The sequence below is a fragment of the Rhododendron vialii genome, chromosome 13a (genome assembly GCF_030253575.1).
Source record: "Rhododendron vialii isolate Sample 1 chromosome 13a, ASM3025357v1".
In the NCBI taxonomy this organism is placed as follows: Eukaryota; Viridiplantae; Streptophyta; class Magnoliopsida; order Ericales; family Ericaceae; genus Rhododendron; species Rhododendron vialii.
The window spans coordinates 30,175,740-30,196,246 of NC_080569.1; the positions used below are offsets into that span (position 1 = coordinate 30,175,740).

The window sequence follows — 20,507 nt, forward strand, 5'->3', positions numbered from 1 at the left end:
ATTTTACCCATCTACTTTTAAATGGATAGTAAAATTTTATAAAGCAATGACTAAAAGGTAAAGCAATGACTAAAAGGTTGAATGTGAAAATGTAGTGATTAGACATGTAATAATTAAGCAATGTTACGTACATTCTTATCAATCACTTATCGACTACTCTTTTCTCACATATGTATTAGCCTAATATATTAAAGTATGAGATGACTCCACACATATATGAGAGAGAAACAATCAATGGGATTGTACCTGGACTTATTGGAATTTTTTCCTCCTCCCAGCCTTCAATTAGAGAGAGAGAGATCTGGGGGGATAGGGGCACGAATTTGGTCAAACCCATTACCAACTACCAAGAGAATAGGGGTGAAACTGCCATTTGAAAAAAGATGTACAAGGAATTGACAGTGACTTCTCTCAAATGAAAAGCATAATAATAAACACAGAGCGGGATTTGACATTCGAATGACCGCCCACTTCAACTTTTATTCTGACACTGCAGAAAGGACTGCCATTATGCCATGAAACTCAAGACAATCGTCCGCCTCGTGGGCGGAGTATAGAAGGACCGTCAAAAATACCATTCTTTCCGGACATAATCTTTTGTACCGAAAACTATTTGTCCGAACTTCAAATTTAAAGCATAAAAAAAACAAATCACACAATCCAACGCCATAAAAAGCGATGGGAACCCATCCACCAGAAGTCCAAGTTCGGTGATTTCACAGCAACTGTTGCAAGTCAAGGGCATATACCATTTTCCCTCTTAGAGCAACTGCGATTTATCTCCAAAACTCTAAAAATAGAAAATAGATGTGACATATTTAAAAAAAATTTTGTAATTTTTTCTCACTTTTTGTATTTTTTTGGAGTATTTTGGAGGGACCCATAGTCATTTTACATCTCTAAATATGGAGACTTTTATTTTAGAGATAAATCTCTAAAAATTCCAAGATACCTCAAAAAAAGTATAAAAAGTGAAGAAGAAAAGAAATAAATTACAAAATATCTTCGCAATATGAGAGTTGAGTATTGTTCACCCTCCACTTAATTGAGATAGATAGTGCGAATCTCACCATAATGTGATGTTATGTTTACTAAAAAAATATATTGTACAAAAATAAGAAGAAAAATAATGATCACCTTCGTTTGAAGAGGCTCACATCTATTCTCCATTTTGTTTGTTTTGGGTGTAGGTTGGAGTTGCTGTCATATCCAAAACGTCGAAAACCCTTTTCCAAGTTGATCAAAAATTTCAACCCCCACAAAATTCAGACCGTCGGAATGGACCGCTGGGGAAAAAAGCGACAATTGCAGGGGGAAGACTGATGAATCGGTCAAAAATCGTCACTTATTATTGAGATTTTGAAAAGGGCAATCTGAAACAGGGAAGCTCTCTGGAAAGTCAGATTATACAATACAATAATATTTGTCTACAATAGATAGATAGAGATAGCAAGGCATTGATGTCGAGGGACCACAGATTTGGTATTACGTGATTGATTTTCAATGCGGTTTGAAGACTTTGGTGGAAGACCCATTTGACTGACGGCGATCCAAAGGTCTATTGTGTCCCAGAGTCTTTTAACCCAGAGTATGGGTTTCGTATTGGTTTCATTCTCTCCATCCATCAGGGTGAGCTGTGGCAGATATAGAGAGAGAGGAGAGAGAGAGAAGATATGGGGAATTGTTGGGGAAGACCAGCAAAGTGTGCTCATGCTTCTTCTAACCAGTTCCCTGGTAAGTTGAGTTCCTCCTAAATTATACTCCTTCTGTTTCTGTTCCATAAATATTAAGAGTCTCACTTTCTTTCATTTTTCAAATAAAAAAAGCAACTAATTCCGTACATGATTTTTCGAATTTTTTTTTACCGTATTAAAGACGTTGATTAGTACTTTAATTTGAGGTGAAAAAATTCGAAAAATTATTTATGGAAGTAATTGATTTTTTTATTTGAAAAATGACACGACTTTTCGTTGCAACTCTCAGTGTGAAACGAAATGGAGGGAGTAGTAAATAAGTTTAGTTGTATCTTTTTATTCAGTTTTTTGTCACAATTTTCGGATTAGTTATTCGACTCGAGGAAAATCAAAACAGTATAAACATGTATAAACATGGACAAAGGCAGCTTTTTGGCATTATTCTTGTCTTTAGTACTAATTTTTTTTTACTTTTGATTGTAGAGAAAATCTTTATATAACGCCCGAGCCGTGAATAGTTGTTTACGGACCCAATCGTGACCGTCCGAAAGTGTTTTGAAGATATTAATGAAACTTTTTTTGGGAAGAGTTCATTCAAATCCGGACCGTTCAGAACACTTTTGGACAGTCACGATTGGTTTTTGCTGTAAAGAACTTGCTCATGGTAAAGAACTTGCTCATGGCTAAGCCGTGAATAAGTTTCTCATCATGATATTTAATCGTAATATTTTATCTTTTAAATGTGAATCTATCAAACATTTAGAAAAGACGGAAAAAAAATACGTAAACACTAATTTAGGAACATCAGGGCCTAAATATTTGTCTCCTGAATTTGAATTATGTGAAAAGAAAGTATGTTGTGGATGTATTTGATTTCTATGATTTTCAATAACCATTTATTCTCTGAGTCATAATTCAAAGAATAAATGGTTAGAGACAAATACTGATCAAGTCCTTCCTGATATCCGAATAAGTTGATTTTCTTACTGATATCCGAATAAGTTGATTTTTTTACCGTAACTCTTAAAAACATAAGCGTGCGTGTGTGTAAAGTCAGAATCTCAGATCAAACTTGTTGGCACAATTATGGAAGTGCCTCTCCTGATCTTGGCTTTTTCTTCTCATATAAACAATCATTTTCCTCCTAGACACAGTAATGCTTTCTTGTAAACAACTAATCTGTTTCTTTTGCCTGCTTAATTTTGTTTTCTTTTTTATTTTCGGCGTAGTCAGGGGGACCAAGCCTTTTTTGGGGACCAAGCCTTTTTTGGGGCCTTGGTCAAATTCTTAACATGAGGCCTTCTAAATTAGAAAAACATCTTAAGTTTTTATTATTAATTGAAAAACTGTTTTTCTTGCTCTGTGAGATGGAATTACTATTCAAGTGTCTAAAAACATATCCTTTTGAATTGATGATGCGGCTTTTTGCCTAAATAAGAAACTTAGAAGTCGAAGTATATTGTACTTGGATATGTACATATGGGCCAAAAATCGAGGCCTATCCAAATTGGAGGCCCTAGGCCATGACCTCAATGGCCTAAGTCTTGGGGTGCCTCCGTGTGTGATGAAATGCGAATTATTAAGAAACAGAAGATGTACAGCGAACTTTTACATTGTGATGAAATGATTAGACTTTTGTCAATTGTGAACCCCACTGAGGCCCATTGAGAGCATCCATTTGGAAACTTCACGAGGAATGCAAAATTGGGTATTGTCAAACTCCACCTTAAAGCTACTGATGAGATATCTGGAAACGGTTAAATGTTCATATGCCTTCTTGGAAACGGATGCAGGACGATTTTTATAACACTTTTTTCAAATAGTAGCCATCAGTCTCTTAGAATAAGTTCAGTAATGTTGGAATACACTTGTCATTGTGTTCATTTTTCCCTTTCCTGTTTTCTTTGATATTTTCCAAAGATAATATTGAAATTATTCTTCCTAAAATAACATTATATGAACTTGCACATTTTCACTAAGAAGCATGAAAGAAACTTGACACCAGTACGTCCCACAAAAAGCACTTGTATTTTAGTTTCAACCTTGACAATTAAAAAAAAACAGGAGAGTTGATTATGTTGGCAGTTGAACTTACAAACGCCATGGTATAAAAGTTTATGATGATTCCTCCTGCTTTAAATTGACACTCCCAGAAGTTCTGTTTGTTAGGGGTTGTTAACATTTTGAATACAAAATGACTTTCATTGCGGCATCGCACATAAAAGGGTCCCAGTGTTGTTTTCCGGCAAAGGCCACTTTGGTTTCTGGTTTTATTACATGAACCTTTATTTAGGAAATCTTCTGTTAGCTCTAAAATCTTTTATCCTGTTTTCATATAGAGATTGCAATGCCGACTGGCAAGGAAAAACAGGCTACAACCCTCTCCAGCCAGCAAACACCTTCAGAAAGTTTGACCAACACTCTCATAACACCCAAAGGTGATACATCTACCTGCAACATCAGGTCCTTCAGTTTCAATGATCTCAAGAATGCCGCAAAAAACTTCCGGTCTGATAGTCTTCTTGGCGAGGGGGGGTTTGGATGTGTCTTTAAAGGATGGATTGATGGGAACACTTTTGCACCCAGCAAACCTGGAACTGGGGTTGTAGTGGCCATCAAAATGCTCAAGGCTGAAAGCTTTCAAGGTCACAGGGAATGGCTTGTACGTGTCATTAAGACTTAACTTGAAGCTTTTGATCCCTTAACTTTTCTTCAATGCCTTTTCATGCAGTTGTATGAAGTAAACCATGTCTAATCCTTTGAAACTTGGCAGACAGAAGTTAACTACTTAGGTCAGCTTCGCCATGAAAATCTTGTGAGACTCATTGGATATTGCTCCGAGTTTGAGAACAGACTTTTAGTTTATGAGTTCATGTCCAAGGGAAGCTTGGAAAATCATCTATTCAGAAGTAAGCTCATTTTATTGCTTTTTTTGTGTACTTTTTCTTCCTTGAGAAATTCCTTGCAATATATCAATTCATCTTATTCTTATGAGTAATACGTGGATGTAAAAAAGTATTGCAAGTTTACCTAAGGTTCAAAGCTGCAGTCAGTTGTGTCGCAATAGGTGATTAAGGGAAGAAGGATCTAAATTACAGAAGCATGTTTACTCCACATGGCCTCCTCCCAAGTTTTAAAGCTCTATTCTTGCCTCTTTCTGCAGGGCTCTCCCTCTCCCCTTCATTGAATTCTGATTTTGGAAATAAAATTCACAATGATCTTAACTTCCTAATCACATCCTAAATTTCTCCATTTCCTTCTCATCTCCCGATCATAGTTTTAAATAATGGTCATTGCATGACTGCCGATACTTGACGTAACAGTCGATACATTAACAATATTTTCTGGGTCTATTAGGTTACGGTTTAGAATAAGGGTGATACAAAAAATCACATGGGTATCAGCTGATATGTTCCCTAAGTATCGTGCAACGGTGCAGTATCAGTCCATAACAGTCAATCTTGAATGTTACACTTACCTTAACATCGATAAATTCTGCAAAACAAATTTTCTGCCCTTCCTCTTCCTTTCTCAGACCCGCCACATTCTTGTGTATGTGTACTCTTGTGCTATTGTTATGATTTTCGCATCAATGTAGCAATAGATATTAACATTCAGTTTATTTGAGAAAAACTACTTTAGAGGGAAACTTTCTGCCTTGGGTGAGCCCATTTGTGCAAAGTAAAAACATAATCCACAATCCTCTGTTAATTGGAGTACTCAGTTATCGAGTCCTATGTACGTACTTTTGTATTTCTTGTCATACTTATTTGTATTGTTATTTCTTTCATTGCAGAAGGTGTTGAACCTCTTCCTTGGACTACACGGATGCGTATTGCTGTTGATGTTGCTCGTGGATTATCCTTTTTACATAATTTGGACGCCAATGTGATCTACCGTGATTTGAAGGCTTCAAACGTTCTACTTGATTCGGTATGCTAACAAACATGAAGTTTGAGTTCATGTGTAGAATAGAATTGCTGCCTGGAATCCGGTAATTACCTTTAATGGCTCATGGAGCTTTGACAAATTTGTGTAGGATTACAGCGCAAAGCTTTCAGATTTTGGCTTAGCAAGGGCTGGTCCAACTGGAGACAACACTCATGTGTCCACAAGAGTTGTGGGAACTCGGGGTTATGCTGCACCAGAATACGTAGCAACAGGTTCGAATCATCCTATTGCTTAACGTATTCCCCTTAGTCAAATCTCCAGAGTGCTGGCAAATCAGATTATAACTTGCTAGGTGCAAGTTTGATTTATTTTCTTGTCATCATCATTTTCTCTCCCCTATTATCACCCTGTCTCTCGAACAAAGTGTTTATAAGGGCAGCCCCTTAATGCACGTAGTGCCAGTGATTAGGTCATACCCTAGGTAACCCCAGCATCCTGAAGTAGTTATGACAGTGATTATTGTTGTTTTGGCTCCTCTGCGCAATGTTGATCAAACCTTCTAGAGCCTTCTCAATCCTCTTTATATGGCTACGAGAGGATCCGGTGCTATTCCGATCTTCCGTCATGGATGGGTAGGGATACCGGAAACACACCAAGCATATAACTAGAGTCAAAATGGCCAACCATTTGAAGTCTATGGTCAACTTTTTGAGCTATAACATCACTTCAAATGTTTTGCCCTTAGTTATGTCCCATTCGAAGGGCTTACTTCATAAACAAACTCTACCCATCAAATTATTGGGCATTTGGTGGCTTCTCGATCACATGTTTTTTCTCTTACATTTTTTGCATCACAAATTGAATTTCTTCTATGTGGCTTGAGATAGCTTCACTTTCACCTCAAACATGCATTTTTGCTTTCTCCTGTTTTGAGATGTTTTGACAGCAAACATAGAACTCACTGTCAGTGTACAAATGCACATGTAAATTCAATGGTTATCCTTGTTGTTTACATTATCATTGGCTGTTCTAAATTTACTGACAACATCAGTACATGTAAACAAAAAAAGGAAATGTTGGACACGAAAATAAAGAAACTAGGTAAGAGAAGAACGATGGCAGCTATTGTTATTTTCTAATGTCATGAGAAAACCTTAGAAAATGTGCTCTGTTAAGCTGCACTTGCGATTTGGTAAATTTTCTCTTTCAAAGTATACAATGAGACTTTTTAGTATGTTATAGTGATTTACCCATGTATCAATTGAATTGTATCGTTATCCTCATTTTTCTTCCATATATTTTGTAGAAGTATGCATGCATTTAACCCGTCCTAAAGAAACTTTTTTTCTGTTAACCGATAAACCAAGCAGGTCACTTAACTCCAAAGAGTGATGTCTACAGTTATGGAGTTGTGTTGCTGGAGTTGCTATCAGGAAGACGGGCGACGGGCGACGACAGGCCTGGGAGTGTCGACGAAACTTTGGTGGATTGGGCAAAGCCTTTCCTGCGCGACAACCGACGAATTTTGAGAATCATGGACACACGACTAGGGGGCCAGTATTCCAAGAAGGGGGCCCTATCTGCTGCTTCACTTGCATTACGGTGCCTGCACATAGATCCCAAAAATAGGCCAGCCATGACGGATGTTCTATCTGACATGGAACAACAACTTCACACATCCAAGGATGTCCCCAGGACCACACCCGCAACGAACCTGGAGCATCGTGGGATTCAACGGTTGAGGTACCCCAACAACTCAAGATAATGCCACACTCGTCTCATCTATGGAGGTAGTCTCTTAATACTTCAGATAACTATGAAGAAAGCATAAGTTTTCACTTGGTTACTGTACGGAACATTTACATATCACACCACCAACAAAGGAATAGAATGGGAAATTCTCCCCATAGCCATGATTAGACCTTAAGTGTATAATTTGTTTTCTTTGAAGGACTTTTGGGGCTGTAATTTTCAACATATATATATTGTGTTCTTTCTAGCTCGATTAAAAAAAATCTATAGAGCAACTGGATGATACTGTGGGCCAAAATCTCTCTTCCGGGCTGATGTCAACGCACATTTGCTTCTGAATTTTTTTTACAGAAAAACTATAGAGCTCTTACAGTTGTGAAATTTGATTTTGTAAGGCATTGGCAGCTTGAATGGTGTTTCCTTGAAGAAGCTATCATTTATCTTCTTCTTCTTTTTTCCTGCAGTAATATAGTTGTGCAGTGTGTAACAGATCATTTATTTGGAAACATATTCAATGGCGCATCACCATCCGTCGCCCTAAATCGTGTGTAACTGGTTCAAACTGTATGGCTCAAGGTTTCTTTGCTGGTATTTTGGGAGACAAAGAACTCATGGCAAAAACTCCAAGGTCTGAAACTGAGGAGCTTGGTCTTTTCCAAGTCTAACTCTTGTGGTTTACTCCACAAGCGGTTTGTCCCGGATTAGGCGGGTTTTGCTATCTTACGGTGGGATTGGGTTCCTTAGGGTTTAGTCGAGGTCTGCGTAAGTTGGCAGTGAATGGTTTGGGGTAATGTGACAACCAAATCTTCTCTCCCTACATTCCCTGTTCTTGCTAATTTGCTACGTTAAAGTACCCCCAAAAGAAATAAGATTCATAGAACTAGTTGACATCCATCAAATAAGATTCATATTGAATATAAAAAAAAATGTACAGTAGTTCTTAGAGATCGTGTGATCGAATCTTATTGAGAAGCAGAAACTCTTGTAGGGGACTTTTTTCATCATGTTTTTTTTAAAGGGTGGAGGAGGGGGATCAGACTTTGTAACACTCTCTTGAACCTGATCATCGGGACCTTTTACTGCCTCACCAAGAACTAGTAAAAATAGCAAGGTTTCACAAGACGATAAAGCTCGAGGAGGCATTGATCCTTGAATCTTTCGACCACCCAAATTATTTGAGAATAAGCCATTAAGCTATCTCCATGGTGGGTCACTCAGGATTAACTAACCCATGTGACAAAACCAAGAGTTCTGCAATAACAGAAAGTCTACAGCTGGGGCCAACTTTGAGATTTATGGGGCCTAAAGCAAGCTTTTTTAATGGGCCCCTAAAATCTCAATGTATATTGAAGAAGTTAAAAATAGCTGCGGAAAATAAAAGCACTTCATAACGAAGTAATTACAAGCATTTGAGAGCATAACCACCCAAAATTAATAGCCATTGCAATACCTCGAAAATGCGAAAACACATTCCCTTCGTTCTATATTGAGAGTCCACCATGAAAAGTCGTGCTATTTTTCAAATGAAAAAAACAACTATTTCCGTGTATAATTTTTTGAATTTTTTCGCACCAAATTAAAGTACTAATCGAGATCTTTAATATGGTAAGAAAAATTTTTAAAAATTATGCACGAAAGTAGTTAATTTTTTAATTTGAAAAGAGGTAAGAGAGAGAAAGTGGGACTGTTATTGTGAAACGGATGTAATATCATTTTAACATTACTCTTCTCGCACTTTTAGTTGCAAATGGTAATTGAACATGCATGATCAAGTTTTTCTCCATAGGCTTTTCAATCTCTCCTGTGACGTGGTTAATCGAGGTAGGTTTTAAGCAACTTTTAACTTGAAAAAGATTCTTCCACTGAAACAATTGTAAACAGAATAGCCAATAATATGCAACCCATGCATTTGGAAACATTTATCCTTTGCCTTCAAGCAAGTGAGCACATCAATAAGCTTTTCTAGTTTTTATTTTTATTTTTTTTCACGAAACTACTCTCACAATTTTCAATTCGGAACATAAATTCCTCCCATCAATATTGGAAAGATCCGCTTTTTTCTAAAATAATCTTTGGGACTTGGACAATAAGACACCAAATTAGCTCAGTTGTGAAGAAAAGGGGAAAATGACGGACAATGAAGTATTTTGATAATTAATACCCGCTAAGGACATTTTCAGTATTAGCAAATGTTCTTAGCTTGTCCTTGACAGATGTTAATAATCAAAACACGTTCTGAGCCATCATTTTTCCCTAGAAAAGTCCTTTTTCACTTGGACTTTATTTTGAATTGTGCCCCTAAAATCTCAATGCACTTTTACGTGGGCCTATACGACTAGAGGACTCCAAAATTAATCAAAATTTGGAGACCTAAAACGGTGGCTTTATGGGTTTTAGCCCAAAACCGGCTCTGTTGGTAACATTGCTCCTCGAACAACACACAACTGACATCCAGTTCATAAGTTGTGAGTGGTTGCAGAAAAACTCATCCAAAAAATTGTTTAGAAAAAAGGTTCGGGTCGGGTCGGGTGAAAGTTCCCGGGTCCAAGCCCAACCGGAACTCCTAAAATCTGGTCAAAATCCAAGGGGAAAATGACGGCCAAGGACGTGTTTGATAATTAATACCCTCCAAGGACATTTTCAGCATTAACAAATATTTTTAAGTGTTCTTAGCATGTCCTTGACGGGTATTAATTATCAAAACACGTCCTGGGCCGTCATTTTTCCAAATCCAAGTTTGGGGCCCATCCTCTCCAAACCCTCCCTAAAAAACCTTTCTTTGCAATTCTTTATTCTCTTCTTCGCCAATCGCTCGTCGAAACACGACCGTCGAAGACTCGAAGCCCCTCCTCCGGTCGCCGATTTCCCTCTCGAGCTCCCCTCCCTCTCTACTGATTTGCTTCCAGAAATGGGTTCTGGTGACTCTCTCTCTCTCTCTCTCTCTCTCCGATTGATTACTTCAATTTTGTGATCGTTTCCCTTTCGTTATATACGGTGGTGGTTCAAACTGTTACAAAACTGAAGATTTTGTTCGATTTCGACGGCCCCTATAGTAATTTTATTTTATTTTGCCTTTGACGTATTCATTATGTTGCTCAATTTGTTGTATAGTCGCCTCCATTTTTCTTCAGTTTTGTTCTCTTTCACCTCTCGATAGCCTCCATGATAAAGTGGATATGAAAACAAATTAATGAAAACAAGAGGCAAAAAGTATTCACTAAGACTTGCCAAGCACATTGCCCATTGGATGAAGAGAAATTAAATGGCATTCCAATTTTTTTGGGTAATGATTTTTACACTCACCTTTATTATAAATGCACTCCGAAATTTTTCTTTGTTGCTTAAAATTACACCCAACACAAGCACTAGAAATTGTTAGATTTCTTGGAAGGTTCCAACCTAAAACCAGTTGGCAATAGGTGGAGTAATCTCTAGAATATATTAACCAAGCTTGGGTTGCTTAAATGAGCGATGTGGAACAAGTCTAAATGTTGGAGTGGATTTATAAGAATGTCGAGTGCAAAAATCATTTCCCAAGTTTTTATTTTTACAATATTCTCCCTTGCAGGGAGTCATTGACACTTGATTTTTCCCCCCTTACTATATTGCAAATTTCCAAGTTATCATGCAGTCTCTATTTTTGCTGAAAAAGTTTTTGATAGATAGTTTGAAAACCCGACGCCTATATGTGAAATTATTGAAGTTGCATTTTGGTTGGGACTCTTTACTTTTGTTAATTTGTAGGACTTGGTAGTCATGTTATCATCTCTATGTAATGATGTTCTTGTTCCTTTTTTTCCCCCCTTACATCGGTATTTAATACCCGTATAACAGTGATCTTAGTTTAGTTGTTTGGATTAAGGGCACTTGGTCGTGATTGAAGTTAATGAGAGAATAAAAGCTAATTGTTTTGTACACTCCACTTATTTATGTTCGCATTTTTGTCTTTGTCTTCATTCATGCGATCGCACTTCCTTTTCTTGTCTTCATTTATGTGAACTTTCGACAATATCCTTTAATGTAGTAGAAATTAAGTGAGTGAAAGGACAACCTTATACTTTTCACATAAATAAAGACACCAAGAAAGTGTGAATATAAACAAGAGAGCTATTAAAATCACTACCTTAAAAGAGTAAATGCTATTTATACAAGAGTGGCTCCTAGGATCAATTGTAAGTCATGTGGGCAAATAGGAGAATATTGAGCTGCTCTTCTACAAAGAGTCCAATTCCTGTACGCTAGTGTAGCAGTGTATGGACCAGTATGGTGCTGGCAAGGTGCGGCATTGACAAAATTGAGTAGCTCTACAACAAAGAGTACATAGTGCAAACGCAACGTAATTTGTTTGTTTTGTCTCATAGATATTGATTCAGTCAGTAAGTACTGTTCAACGAAGCATTACATTAAGTGCTTAATTCATCATATTGATTGCTGTGAAGTCCTACGGGTAAAAATAAACTTCAAATGGGGCTTACCCGATTGATTGTATATGAACTTATGCTAATAAAGTAACGATCATATACAATTTATGGATATGATTGTATATGAACTTACCCGATTGATTGTCTCCCTCACTCTTTCTCTGTGGCTTTTGTAGTGGTTTCTTATTCAGTTTTTCCCATACTTCATACAACATTAAGTTGGAACTTTGATGTTTGTGTTTCCCAGATGCAGATATGGAGGATTATGGTTTTGAGTACTCAGATGAGGAGCCTGAGGAACAGGACGTTGACATTGAGAATCAATATTACAACTCAAAAGGTAATTAATTCTAATGGCGTTGAGGTAACACCTGCTTGAGCTATTCGCACTTGTTCAGCCTTTCTTTATCATCTTCCTTCCTTCCTTTCCTGTGGTGAATAGAAAATTGTGTATTCAACTGGGAGCAGATCGAAAATATTGGACTACTGACGCACTGGAGGACGGAAATCGCAAGAAAACCTTCTGTAACGAGCGAAGAATTAACTCTTTTGCAATTTGTTGAACCCTCAACTTGCTAGAATATAGGTGAAAAAGATTAACAACTCTATGGAAAACATCATTGTATTTTATTAACTATAGTGAATTGCTCAGGCTTACATCATTATTAATGGTAGCAATCTTACCAACCGTAGGAACACTATAAAAAGGAAATAAGCATTAGCAATTAAATCTTGTCATTGTAGACCAAGTAAGATATAAAATAGGAAAACAGATCAACCTAATATTTTGGGAAACATAATGGGAAGCCCTACAAATTGAGAAAATATACCAAAATTACTATATCCCTGCTAAGAGGCCTTCCAAGGGAGGAAGCAAAATCCAAGTTCTCCAAATTTGAGTAGCCATCTCAGCAAACGGCTCTTCAAGGGAAGGAAAGAAGGCACTGCACTATTTTGGTGTAGTTTTCCGTTTCTTCAAATTTGAAGAGAATGAAAAATAGATCTTCGACTTGGCAAAATAAGGAAATAGTTGGGGAAAATTTTCTTGGAGTGAACTTGTTTTAGTGGCTCCTCAACTGGTCAGATGGGTTAGCAAACTATACTTTGGGTATAGAATTTTGCTTCTTACCTTGGAGATGCTCTAAGATGCTAGTTCTAGAACAATTATAGCAAAAGTAAACAGGTGTCTTTTAGCTGTTTATGCAACCCTATTGAGTTTTTGCTTTTCCTTTAAGTATTTCTTTTAATCCTTTTTGTAGGTTTAGTTGAGACTGACCCAGAAGGAGCACTTGCTGGTTTTGCTGAAGTAGTTCGGATGGAACCTGAGAAGGCTGAATGGTGAGGAACCCTGTTCCTCCTACCTTCAGAAAATAAGCGCTGAATATAAGAATGACAGGGTTCTTTGGCATGGACCCCTGAATGTAGTCTGTATACTTTATGTTTCTCACTCGATTGTGTTGGTATTTTTCCTAGGAAGATGACTAGATGAGATACATGGGGAAGAGAAACGAAAATTAACCTTACATTATTGTTTCAAATTGGATGAATAGCCAAAACTCGTTGGTTGGGGCAAACAACATGAGAAGGAATCTCGAATTCCATTGTTTCGACAAAAACATTGTCATTTCGGTTTAGAGAGAGAGACGTGGCCTCAAATGTTGGAGTTTGGAAATTGATTCACTTGGCAAGTGTCTCGGTCTTCGTCAATCGATTCAGATTCAATGGTTGGTGCCTGGGTCATCGACTACTGAAGCCAGAATCTTGTGTTGAAGTTTTCATGTTAACCCTTCGCTTTGGTGGTTCTTCGAATCCAACCACATTCCTCTCTCTTGGAAAAAAAAGAACATTTTATTATGGTACAAATGTGTATGTATTTGTAATTTGACTATTTTATGAATGTCCCCACTTGTTAATGAATAATGATCTATAGGGTGTTAATTGTTTTGTTTTTTGTGTTCTCTTGCTCTAGGTGATGGCAAGAATGTATTGTATATTATGATAAAATGATTTTTTTTTTTTTTTCACCATGCTGCATAGGGGAAATAATAAGTACTAAATCCACTGATGACCGACCATAAGTTATGTTTACTTTTTATGCAAACAAATAAACAGCGTTAGGCCACTAATAAGACTTAATTTTATTGACACACTTTCTTTAGAGATGTTTATGTCTTTGTTATACTCCTCTTACCTTTTATTTGACAGTATTTAATATTAGGTACTTTCAGTAAACACTAAGATTTAGTATTTTGTTTTTTTTGTGGTTTGTCCTGTCTAAATGATATACAGCCCTCAAGTTGTCCAATTGTTTCTGCAATGAAAAAGTTTTTTTCAGGAGCTCCGATCTGAGTGAATGTGTCAAATGTATAAATTCTGCTAAATTGTTTGCTCCAACCTCATTTAAAAAGCCTAAGGGGTTAAAGGTAGGGGTAACATTCCAACGGTACATTTTCAACCCTGATTGTGTCCTTTTCTTCAGGCTTCAGTAGTTCTTTTTGGTTTCCCAAGGATAGCGGTAGGTGGGGCGCAGCTCGCTTGTGGGAAGGCTCTCCTCCATAAGTAGGCCAAACACATGCGAATATTGGAATCATTAGGTAGGTGGGAGGGTTCAAATTCTAGTTCAATTGGCTGCTCTCTTAAAAAATTAAAAAGGTGCTCCTAGTTTAGTCCCCATTAGCGGGGGTCAGCAGGGAAAGATAGGATATGGACTGAACCTTTGCTATTATTTGGACAAAGCGGTTGTCCTCAGGTTCAAACACACAACCTCGAGACTGCTCTGATGGCATATTGAATGGGTAACCGCATACTCAAAAGCTTAAGATGTTGGGGAGAGTAGCTTTTTTGTTTATAGTTTATACAGCGTCAACTGTATGACTTGCAATTAAAAGTGTTTGGCTATTTTGAGAGGATTCCTTGCATATCTGGGCACATTGGGTCCTTATGATCTGGCTGTTGTTTTCGTTACCGAAGAGTATCTTTTTCTCCATCTTCAGGGGATTTAAAGCTTTAAAGCAGACTGTCAAACTCTACTACAAGTTAGGGAAGTATAAAGAAATGATGGATGCTTACAGGGTGATGTTAACATATATCAAATCAGCTGTGACCCGCAATTACAGTGAAAAATGCATAAACAATATTATGGATTTTGTATCTGGATCAGCTAGTCAGAACTTTGGTCTCTTGCAAGAGTTCTATCAGACAACTCTAAAGGCTCTTGAAGAGGCGAAGAATGAGGTCAGATTCATGATCTTGTCTTCGCTGAACTGATGTTTGTATAAAAAGTACAACAATGTGATATATTGCATTGTTTTGCTTTGCGCAGAGGCTCTGGTTTAAAACGAATTTGAAGCTCTGTAAAATTTGGTTTGATATGGGAGAATATGGGCGAATGAGTAAGGTATCTTCATTAGTTCGAGAAACACCTTTGTTTATTCTTCAGATTGCTTATTGAAATTATACTTCTGACTGAATTTACTGGGATTTATTAGATCTTGAAGGAACTCCATAGATCTTGTCAGAAAGAAGATGGTACAGATGATCAAAAGAAAGGAACACAACTTTTGGAGGTATATGCAATCGAGATCCAAATGTATACCGAGACTAAAAACAACAAGAAGCTTAAGGTATAATACTGTTTAGATTTCGCTCCTTGTTTCTGTATTATGAGATGACACGTACTTACTTTTTATGCCCACTTGTTTGTGTATTTTTTAATTCCTATTAATTACCTATCGTATTGGTCTATTTATTGTTTGCATTGGTGGTTTTTAGAGTATGTGCTTTCTCTCATACTTTCTTATTTATGAACTATACATTTGTTGGTCTTTCTTATCATAGTGACTTTTTGTACTTAGTATTCATGACGCCCTCGTTAGAGTTCAATGGATAAAATGAATTCATGTAGCCGACCCAATTTGATTGGGACTTTAGGCTATGTTTGGTTTGTTATGGTCAGTGACAGTGTACTTTCTTTTTATGAATAAAGCACCTTTCCTAATGAAGCCAAAAAATCCCTCGATCACTAAATGGCCGGAACTACCTATATTGAGGAACTTAATGCAAGAGAAAGCAAAAGACTGAGACTCGATAAAGTTATGTAACGTGGCTCTTAATATTATAAGAATATGATTAGTTGAGAATCACAAATGTTGAGGAACTTACTGTAAGAGAAAGTAAAATGAAGTTTTTTCTTTTTCCCTCTTTTTTTCCATGTAGGTAGAGTACCATCCAATGTATACATATACAGATTTTATAGTTTTCATACATGTGTATGTTCGTGGATATCTGTAAATTTAGGAATGTTGAGACCTAGAGGCAAAAGGTTCTGCTAGCAAATTTTGATGCATTCAAGAGCAGGATTTAGGTGGTAAGGAAATTGGTAAAATTATAGTCCCAGCACGAATCCATGCAATTACCATGACAAAAAGAAGTGTTATTTCTTACACTTGGTAATATCTATTTGTGGGGTTGTAGGGCTTCAATGGTTCAGAGTTTGGTTGTGATTAAGTTCCATTCTGACACTGGTTTATAGGTTCTAGAATTTCTGGAATTTAAATGCCTGAAGGAGGAGGGATTATCACTTATTTTGATTACAGTAACTTGATTTTAGTCATCAGGTCTCTAGTTATTTTATTGAAACGTTTTGTGTTTCCAACTGACGACACAGGTGTTCGTAAGTGTATGAAGCGTGTCCTGTGCTAAAAGGAACTGTTGGCAGGTGTTCTTTCTGTGTGTTTGTGAACCTGCTTACAGGGATTTGAGCTTTTCAGAGTAAACTGAAGTTAACAATCGTGGATTTCTAGTTAAAGCATGTTTATTTCTATGATTTTGTGGAAGTGGTACAACCAAAGAAAAATGATGATCCTGGATTCTGATGTGACATCTCTCATGATCCAAATCACCCTAATCAACACAAGTATGGTTTCTACAGCTGTCATTTAAGTTCTTGGCATGAACAGGACAAGTGTCTCCTCAAGTGATGGACCTATTTAGAATGTGGCAACAGGATGACATGCAATTCTTCGGCTTGTTTTGCTAATGTCTTATGTTTTTGGTTTTGCCTTTTCCATATTAGGTCTGACAGCTCTTCTTTCTTTAAGTTATTTCCATGGCTGGGATGTGATGCCACATTCCTGAGATGATTTATTTGAACATAATTTTTGTGTATCTATGTTTTCTTCAAGTGATGCAGTAAATGATTTTGATGTCCTCCATTATTTATTTGTCATTTAACTTCATTCAGTTAATGATGTGATGCAGCAACTATACCAAAAGGCACTATCAATCAAGTCAGCAATACCCCATCCCAGAATCATGGGAATTATTCGCGAATGTGGTGGAAAAATGCATATGGCAGAGCGTCAGTGGGCTGAGGCAGCCACAGATTTCTTTGAAGCTTTTAAGAACTATGATGAAGCTGGGAACCAGAGGCGTATCCAGTGCCTAAAGTATGTTTGCAAGCTCATTAGTTGCATTACCTCTCTCCATGTGTCTTGATCTCTCTCTTGGTTTTTTGATCTCTCTTTCCATGCATTCTCTGTGAACCCTGCTGTTTTTGTGGCCTTCTATTACATATGAGTTGCATATGTAAAACACTTCTCAGCATGCAAGGCATGACCCAATCGTGCAAATTTCCTGAAACTGGGGCATGGTTTATAGGCCTCGCAATAGTCTTGAACCGTTGGAAGAGAAATATACCCTGCTATTTTTGTCTTTGTATTGCATGTGAATCTCACTCGTACAGTCATGTAATTTGGTAATTGTGTGAATCGCATATATGTTCTAATGCGCACTTCTTGAGCAAATTGAAACCAGGTAGAAGTTAACAGGATTGAGATAACCCTGAATTTTATTCTTTGCATTATTGGTTTTAACTCGGTTTAACACTTGCATTGACTTCTTTTGGCTCCTCCCTTTGGTAGATATCTTGTTCTGGCCAATATGCTGATGGAATCCGAAGTTAACCCTTTTGACGGTCAAGAGGCGAAGCCGTGAGTTATTTAATGTTTGGAGTTTCACTTAGGTTATGTTTCTTGATTCTACAGTGCCTTATCTCCCTCTCTCTCTCTAGATATAAAAATGACCCAGAGGTTTTGGCAATGACAAACCTGATAGCTGCATATCAACGGAATGAGATTTTGGAATTTGAGAAAATCCTCAAGGTATGCTCAAGTGGAAATTCATAGTTTACCATATGCCTCTCTCTCTCTCTCGCTGAACTTGAGTTGGTGTTAATTTTTCAGACAAATAGAAGGACGATAATGGATGATCCATTTATTCGAAACTACATTGAAGATCTTTTGAAAAATGTCAGGACGCAGGTGTTGCTTAAGCTCATCAAGCCTTACACCAGAATTCGTATCCCCTTCATATCAAAGGTAAGATCGAGGTTTTTTCATTTTCCTTTCTTGTTCGTGCTAATTTTCCTTTTGTAAAATCCTACCAGATCCTGTTTATTCATAGAAAGTGAAGGAGACGTCTTCCTTTTTCTCATCTTCTTGTTTGAGGGAAAGGTGTCCTTTTACTGTGTTATGCATGCAGACTTCACCTCTTATCCTTCTCGCACAATGGTTGTAAACTTGTAATATCTTGCAAAATGTATTGAACATGTATTCTTTGGGAAAAAAACAATGAATGGTTGGAATATCTTGCAAAAGTGTTTTGAACATGTATTATTTGGGGAAAAATTCAATTCGTAGTCAGACTCAGAATAGGAAACTAGAAAAGTAGTTTGGTGCAATCATCACAACCGTGCCAGCAGTTTCCTAACTCAGTTTAAATGCAGGAGCTTAACGTTCCAGAAAAAGATGTCGAGGAGTTGTTGGTTTCACTAATCTTGGATAACCGTATCCATGGACATATTGATCAAGTCAACCGGCTGTTGGAGCGTGGTGACAGGTTGACATATTATTTTACTTTTTGTATGCCTCTATTTCAATTTCATTAACTTCCGAAACTCTATCTCCTTATCTATCTCCTTATCTATTAATGTTGGTTTTTGTCAATTGGGAAATTTGCTAAACAGCTCGAAGGGAATGAAAAAGTATACTGCCATAGATAAATGGAATACACAGCTCAGGTCCCTCTATCAAACCATTGGCAACCGAATATGCTAAGATCGATTGTCCTGTAGAAATTGCGGCTCGATTTCCTTTGCAGCTGACGGCTCTCATATTTGGTTTCATTTCATGGCTGTATCCAATCAAACTTCTTTTTGTGCCAATTATTGTCTGTGCTTGCTCATATAAGCTGTTGATACAAACGTTGACTGGCGGTGATTTCTCGGTATTTTTTCTGTTAAAAAGTTAGTATGTTCTAGTTAAGTGGAAATTCTGCTATATCCCGGTTAGGGTTTCTGTAATTATTTTGACCTGAACCTGAGAATAGTTTTGATCCGTCACCATTGTGTGCAGTGAAACCGACCCATATGGGTTCCTAAATGTATTTCAAACCTAGCACCTGGCGATTTTTTATTAGCTGCAGTAAAAATACATATGAATCTTGTCCTGTTTCTCCCCATAGTCAGGGAAAAAACCCGGGTTGAGGCCGTGGTAGACCTAGTGCTCGATGGAAGGGAAAAAGACTCAGGTAAAGTTGTGGTGACCCTAATCACAAGTCCCACATCTCTTGGTGAATGCAAAGTTCAGTGTTATATATAACGGATTGTCCTTATCTTGTGCAAGGCCTTTTAAAGCTGCAGTGAGAGTGTCAAAACTCATTGGAACTTCACAGTTAAACATGCCCGCCCAGAAGTAGTCTTGGGATGGGACCTACTGAGAAGTCAATGGAGAAGGTTCTGGGTCATTATCTACTCCCTCCGTCCTTTTTTTTGTGTCCAGTATTCCATTTTGGGCTGTTCCTTAATAAGTGTCCATTTTGTAAAGTTAGGGAGGTAAAAGTTTGTGTATTGTCTATTTTGTCCCTAAAAGTAGATTTTATTTTGAAAAGTAGTGAGTAAAAATGTAATGATGATGGGTAAGTAGGGAAAGTGGAGGAAAAAGTTGATGTGAAAGGTGTAATGATGATGTCTTTTTAATAAGTTGGAGTTACGAAGCAGGACACTTAAAAAGGGACGGAGGGAGCACTATTTTTGCGGGTACTATAATAAATTAATATGGATTAAAATAGCATGTGATGATTGATATTAAGACGTGTTCGGGCTAGTTTACTTAAATGGCAAAGTCCACTTTATTCTACTTATAATTTGGGGCTGCCACCTTATTTGAATCTTCTTCATTTTTTTTTAATATATTTTTGTTTGTGTTATTAGTGTTGCTGCGATATTTTTCTATGTTCATGCTTCTTCGATTGTTGCGTGCAAGGTTATAATTTTCTCTTACAATAACATGTTCATACACAACCCTTTTTTTTTTATGCGTTCGGGTCAGTTTACGCACACTTCGACTATCCTGAAGGACCAATCTCATTGCCCACTAGTGTGGCTCCCAATTAAATGTTCGTACACAACGTTCCTCGTCAAGTTATCAGGTACTTTGAAAGTATTCCTAAGTTGAGTCACTCTGTATATTTCGTAGATAGTATGGTTCTTGTTTATCAAAAGATATATTTTGAAATGATATATTTTCACACCTTTTATTTGAATGACACGCATATATATATTAACTGACTCATATTTCAAGCCAATTTTGAAAAATCTTACAAACGGTGATCAAGAATAACACTAGACAATCGTTTGTGCTGGCGTCTCTCGCGTTAAATTGAAAAACTTGTGTTGCATATGCATGTATTG

General features: G+C 37.2%; 2 protein-coding genes across 6 annotated transcripts; both read left to right on the top strand.

Annotated features, from left to right (window-relative positions):
• Positions 1-1,254: 1,254 nt before the first annotated feature.
• Positions 1,255-8,144, top strand: LOC131312493 (probable serine/threonine-protein kinase PBL3). Of its 3 annotated transcripts, none has more exons than XM_058340281.1 (7): positions 1,255-1,734; positions 4,034-4,356; positions 4,468-4,603; positions 5,491-5,627; positions 5,734-5,857; positions 6,956-7,375; positions 7,828-8,144. In XM_058340281.1, exons 1-6 carry the CDS (start codon positions 1,674-1,676, stop codon positions 7,348-7,350), a joined length of 1,176 nt encoding a protein of 391 aa, XP_058196264.1. In that variant the 5' UTR covers positions 1,255-1,673; the 3' UTR covers positions 7,351-7,375; positions 7,828-8,144. The 3 variants fall into 3 exon arrangements, with proteins under 3 accessions (XP_058196264.1, XP_058196265.1, XP_058196263.1); XM_058340282.1 differs by having other exon boundaries at positions 7,818-7,835; XM_058340280.1 differs by lacking the exon at positions 7,828-8,144 and having other exon boundaries at positions 6,956-7,635.
• A 1,944-nt stretch (positions 8,145-10,088) lies between these two features.
• LOC131312492 (COP9 signalosome complex subunit 2) lies at positions 10,089-19,215 on the top strand. Of its 3 annotated transcripts, none has more exons than XM_058340277.1 (12): positions 10,089-10,255; positions 12,006-12,098; positions 13,018-13,096; positions 14,752-14,992; positions 15,081-15,155; positions 15,247-15,381; positions 17,018-17,205; positions 17,680-17,748; positions 17,829-17,919; positions 18,001-18,135; positions 18,543-18,655; positions 18,783-19,215. In XM_058340277.1, the coding sequence occupies exons 1-12, from the start codon at positions 10,246-10,248 to the stop codon at positions 18,871-18,873; spliced, it is 1,320 nt and encodes a 439-aa protein (XP_058196260.1). In that variant the 5' UTR covers positions 10,089-10,245; the 3' UTR covers positions 18,874-19,215. The 3 variants fall into 3 exon arrangements, with proteins under 3 accessions (XP_058196260.1, XP_058196261.1, XP_058196262.1); XM_058340278.1 differs by having other exon boundaries at positions 10,097-10,255; positions 12,012-12,098; XM_058340279.1 differs by lacking the exons at positions 10,089-10,255; positions 13,018-13,096.
• Positions 19,216-20,507: the final 1,292 nt, after the last annotated feature.

What these genes read in the sequence shown, in the direction of transcription:
- LOC131312493 (XM_058340281.1), top strand. Translation starts at nt 1,674, where the DNA reads ATGGGGAATTGTTGGGGAAGACCAGCAAAGTGTGCTCATGCTTCTTCT. An exon ending in CAAACGTTCTACTTGATTCG is followed by an intron (nt 5,628 to 5,733) that starts GTATGCTAACAA and finishes AAATTTGTGTAG; the next exon opens with GATTACAGCGCAAAGCTTTC. An exon ending in ACCAGAATACGTAGCAACAG is followed by an intron (nt 5,858 to 6,955) that starts GTTCGAATCATC and finishes TAAACCAAGCAG; the next exon opens with GTCACTTAACTCCAAAGAGT.
- LOC131312492 (XM_058340277.1), top strand. An exon ending in GACGGTCAAGAGGCGAAGCC is followed by an intron (nt 17,749 to 17,828) that starts GTGAGTTATTTA and finishes CTCTCTCTCTAG; the next exon opens with ATATAAAAATGACCCAGAGG. An exon ending in AATTTGAGAAAATCCTCAAG is followed by an intron (nt 17,920 to 18,000) that starts GTATGCTCAAGT and finishes TTAATTTTTCAG; the next exon opens with ACAAATAGAAGGACGATAAT.